The sequence below is a fragment of the Sinocyclocheilus anshuiensis genome, unplaced genomic scaffold (genome assembly GCF_001515605.1).
Source record: "Sinocyclocheilus anshuiensis isolate Anshui unplaced genomic scaffold, SAMN03320099.WGS_v1.1 scaffold1079, whole genome shotgun sequence".
Taxonomy (NCBI): Eukaryota; Metazoa; Chordata; class Actinopteri; order Cypriniformes; family Cyprinidae; genus Sinocyclocheilus; species Sinocyclocheilus anshuiensis.
In genome coordinates, this window is record NW_015548207.1 from 204,886 (window position 1) to 210,135 (window position 5,250).

At 33.8% G+C, this 5,250-nt stretch overlaps 1 protein-coding gene across 1 annotated transcript in view; it reads left to right on the forward strand.

Annotated features, from left to right (window-relative positions):
- Positions 1–5,250, forward strand: part of LOC107653587 (alpha-1,6-mannosylglycoprotein 6-beta-N-acetylglucosaminyltransferase A-like) — a 93,126-nt gene that overhangs the window by 53,282 nt on the left and 34,594 nt on the right. Inside the window, exons 7-9 of the mRNA XM_016440328.1 lie at positions 1,439–1,600; positions 2,780–2,949; positions 3,031–3,165. Of these exons, the coding sequence (XP_016295814.1) occupies positions 1,439–1,600; positions 2,780–2,949; positions 3,031–3,165 (467 nt within the window). The remainder of the gene's footprint in view (positions 1–1,438; positions 1,601–2,779; positions 2,950–3,030; positions 3,166–5,250) is intronic.

A 5,250-nucleotide genomic window follows, 5' to 3' on the forward strand; every position in this document is an offset into this window, starting at 1 on the left:
ATCCATACAACCATCCTTCCTACATCCATACAACCATCCTACCTACATCCATACAACCATCCTTCCTACATCCATACAACCATCCTACCTACATCCATACAACCATCCTTCCTACATCCATACAACCATCCTACCTACATCCATACAACCATCCTTCCTACATCCATACAACCATCCTACCTACATCCATACAACCATCCTTCCTACATCCATACAACCATCCTACCTACATCCATACAACCATCCTTCCTACATCCATACAACCATCCTACCTACATCCATACAACCATCCTTCCTACATCCATACAACCATCCTACCTACATCCATACAACCATCCTTCCTACATCCATACAACCATCCTACCTACATCCATACAACCATCCTTCCTACATCCATACAACCATCCTACCTACATCCATACAACCATCCTTCCTACATCCATACAACCATCCTACCTACATCCATACAACCATCCTTCCTACATCCATACAACCATCCTACCTACATCCATACAACCATCCTACCTACATCCAACCAACCATCCTACCTACATCCATCCAACCATCCTACCTACATCCATCTTAAAAAGGCCTCCATAAATACATCTATAAAAAAAGTAAACCAAAATGAAAATGAAAATAAATAAAAATATTGCATTTTATAAATTATTTAATAAAAAGGTTTTCTTTAGGGGTAGTGGTTGGATTAGTCTGAGTTTTAATATATATAAAAATATATATAATAGATTTATAAATTATGATAATAAAAATTATATATGTATATATAAAGAGAGAGAGAGAGAGAGAGTTGCTTTACTTGTGTGATAAAATAATCTCCAGAACATGATAATTGCATCCTTAAAAATAAATTAAATAAAAATTTTATTAAAAATAAATTAAATAAAACAATTATTAGTCATAAATTACTAAATATTCTCCAGAATATAACACGCCTTCCATGAATACATCCATAAAAAATTAATTTGAATACAAGTTATAATTAAATATTAATTAAAAATAAATTACATTTAAAAAATACATATCCTAAAATAATAAATTATTTAAAATTACTTAAAATATGACAAAACTTCCATAAATACATCCATAAAGTAACAAAATATTAAAATACAGTTTTTAATATTTTATTTAATAAAAGTAAAAATAAAAAATATATTTAAACCTTTTTTTAACAACAAAAAAAAAAGGTTTTCTTTGATGTGTAGTGGTTGGATTAGTCTGTTGTCTTTAAAATGAGCTTGTCTCTAACATGTCATCATTTAGATGTGTGAGTGTGCGGATGTTTCTGAGGTTTAACCGCAGCGTTCACTGATCATCTTCTCACACTGTTCTTCTCAGAGTTAATAGCTTGAGAGAGAGGAAACAGAAAGAGGGAGCCTCACATGACGGACCAGCATGCTATATTTGTTTATTTCTGCAGATGGAGATCCGCACGAGTTTCGAGGAGCTGTATCGCGTGATGTCGTGGCGCGAGGAGTTTCGCTGGATGATGCTGCGGATCAAGCGCATGGAGGAGCCGTGGGTCAGCGCCGTCCGCTCCCTCGCCACCAAACAAAACCTCAACAACCACAAGCGCAAAAAGGTGAATTGTGAGAATCTCAGTATTGACTGAACGTGTCGGCCTTTAGTAATTCAGCCCGTGTTCCCGCCCTTTTACCAAATGAATAATTCACACAAATGCAGATAGACGCACTTTCCCAAGAGCATCTTGACTTTCTCTTTCTCCTGCAGTCAGCCGGCGCAGCGGGACTCGAAACCGCTCTCACGCATGCGTCTCTCTAGAGATTGCCTGATGTCAAGCTTCAAATAACCTCAGTTGTTTAAAGCTTAAAGCATGTCATGGTTACCCATAATCCTCCAGTGATACTCATCCCCCACACAAATGTGACTGCGTATGAGTCCCTTGACATGTTAATACTAAAACAAGTGCCGTGAATAAAAAATGTATGACTGCGCCATACAGATTCTGACATGACAGAGAATTTAAGATATTGCAACCCACAGGATTTTTGTTTTTAAACCCTAAATGTAACCTTCTCTTCCCATTTACTTTTCACAATAAGCATATCTGATATTTAAGAACAGAAAGAGGCCATGTTGCCAATTATTAGGCAGATATTAACCATTAAATTTCATGGAATCAGACTTTTGTTTAGTTTTAATCAGGAACATCAGTTTAATAATGAAAATGTAGTGATTCATTATGAAAATAATGAAATAAAAATACTATGCGATTAATCTTTTATTTGCATTATTTATTATCCTAATAAATCAGTTTTTTGAATATTAATTGTATTATATTTTTAATATGTATTATTAATACATTTAAAAATATATAATGTTATTATTATATTATAAAAATATTGATTTGTGATTTAATGATCAATAAGCATATTGTTTAATTACTAGTAAATTTACAGTGACTGTTTTTATATTTTATATATTAGTATATATTATACATTTTTTTATATAATATTAGAATATTTGAGATCATTATTTACTGTTGCTTATGTCAAAACTTTTTTTTTTTTTTAGTAACTCAATTGTGGATGATGATAATAATAACAAATTATTATTATTATTTTTAAATGTATTTTTAATTAAATTTTTTTTATTTTATTTTAATCATTAAAATACAATTTAAACAATTTTTATTAAAATAGCTCTATTTACATTATAATTCAAATCAAATTTGTATCTTACATAAAATGATATTTCTGTAAGATAATATTTATCGTTTTTTTCTTTATTTTGATCTTAGGTCCTGGTGCACCTGGGTCTCCTGACGAAGGAGTCTGGTTTTAAGATAGCGGAGAACGCGTTCAGCGGAGGTCCTCTGGGCGAGCTGGTTCAGTGGAGTGACCTGATCACCACGCTGTATCTGCTGGGACACGACATCCGCATCTCAGCGTCTCTCGCCGAGCTCAAGGAGTGAGTCTCTGACTCCGTCTCTGTCCTCACTACTCAATTCAGTTCCGTTTAGTTCAATTGAATTCAATTCTGTCTCTCCAGGATCATGAAGAAGGTCATGGGCAACAAGTCCAGCTGCCCCACAAAGGGTGATAAAGTTGTGGAGCTCATCTACATAGACATCGTGGGTCTGGCTCAGTTCAAGAAGACTCTGGGCCCGTCCTGGGTCCATTATCAGTAAGTTCGCATCAGATTTTGTGGATTAGTATGAAGTAGGGGTGTAACGATTCATCGATTTTGATCGATAAATCGATACGATGTCTGGCGATACGATGCATCGATGCCACGCGTAAAATATCGATATCTGTAGTATAAATAGGCACGTTTATTTTGGCACTGTCCACATTTTCACATAATGTCCGTCTAAGCATTACTGACAATGCGTGCATTCTCGTTCAAACTCACGTATCAGGACTCGATATAAGGATTGCCTGAAGGCACAAGGTGAGCATAAAAGACGCTCGGGATTGTTTGCGTAACAGTCGAGCGCTGTGTGAGAAGTTTTCTGCGCACACATCTGAAGCGCGCGCACGCACACAGACAGCCGCGTCTACACCGCGCGAATACTAAATAGAGTTCTCTTCCGCTTTTTTGTGCATGGATGAATAAATACCGGCAAAATTACTTCAAAATGCACGTTTTGGCGAATATCCTAGTAAACGCAGTCGGTTAGGCATATGTCTTAACGTAAACAGTTGAGAAAGAAAAGGCATGTGTATCAGTAGTTAAATGTTTATTTCTGCAGATGGAGATCCGCACGAGTTTCGAGGAGCTGTATCGCGTGATGTCGTGGCGCGAGGAGTTTCGCTGGATGATGCTGCGGATCAAGCGCATGGAGGAGCCGTGGGTCAGCGCCGTCCGCTCCCTCGCCACCAAACAAAACCTCAACAACCACAAGCGCAAAAAGGTGAATTGTGAGAATCTCAGTATTGACTGAACGTGTCGGCCTTTAGTAATTCAGCCCGTGTTCCCGCCCTTTTACCAAATGAATAATTCACACAAATGCAGATAGACGCACTTTCCCAAGAGCATCTTGACTTTCTCTTTCTCCTGCAGTCAGCCGGCGCAGCGGGACTCGAAACCGCTCTCACGCATGCGTCTCTCTAGAGATTGCCTGATGTCAAGCTTCAAATAACCTCAGTTGTTTAAAGCTTAAAGCATGTCATGGTTACCCATAATCCTCCAGTGATACTCATCCCCCACACAAATGTGACTGCGTATGAGTCCCTTGACATGTTAATACTAAAACAAGTGCCGTGAATAAAAAATGTATGACTGCGCCATACAGATTCTGACATGACAGAGAATTTAAGATATTGCAACCCACAGGATTTTTGTTTTTAAACCCTAAATGTAACCTTCTCTTCCCATTTACTTTTCACAATAAGCATATCTGATATTTAAGAACAGAAAGAGGCCATGTTGCCAATTATTAGGCAGATATTAACCATTAAATTTCATGGAATCAGACTTTTGTTTAGTTTTAATCAGGAACATCAGTTTAATAATGAAAATGTAGTGATTCATTATGAAAATAATGAAATAAAAATACTATGCGATTAATCTTTTATTTGCATTATTTATTATCCTAATAAATCAGTTTTTTGAATATTAATTGTATTATATTTTTAATATGTATTATTAATACATTTAAAAATATATAATGTTATTATTATATTATAAAAATATTGATTTGTGATTTAATGATCAATAAGCATATTGTTTAATTACTAGTAAATTTACAGTGACTGTTTTTATATTTTATATATTAGTATATATTATACATTTTTTTATATAATATTAGAATATTTGAGATCATTATTTACTGTTGCTTATGTCAAAACTTTTTTTTTTTTTTAGTAAAGTTCAAATTTTAAAAAATAAGTATTATTGTATTTATATTTTGTATTTTTATTTTATTTTTCAAAGTTAACCATAACATTTCAATACTCTGCTTTTTTTGGAGTATGAAGTCATATTTTGATTAGTTTTAAATAGGACTGCCAATTTGATGTGTTAATTCATCTTGATGTGTCTCATTATTGTTAAAGAAAATAAATGTTATGCAATAAAATACAGTTAATTATTATAATGAATTATATTATTTGTGAAATATTACAAATAAAATTAGATTTTATATTTATACTTTTTAAAAAAGAATAATGTACACATTTATATAATAATATGATTTAATTGGGATATCATTTAATTAATAATCCAATTTACAGGGTTTTTTATTTATAAGAAAAAGAAAAAAAAAAA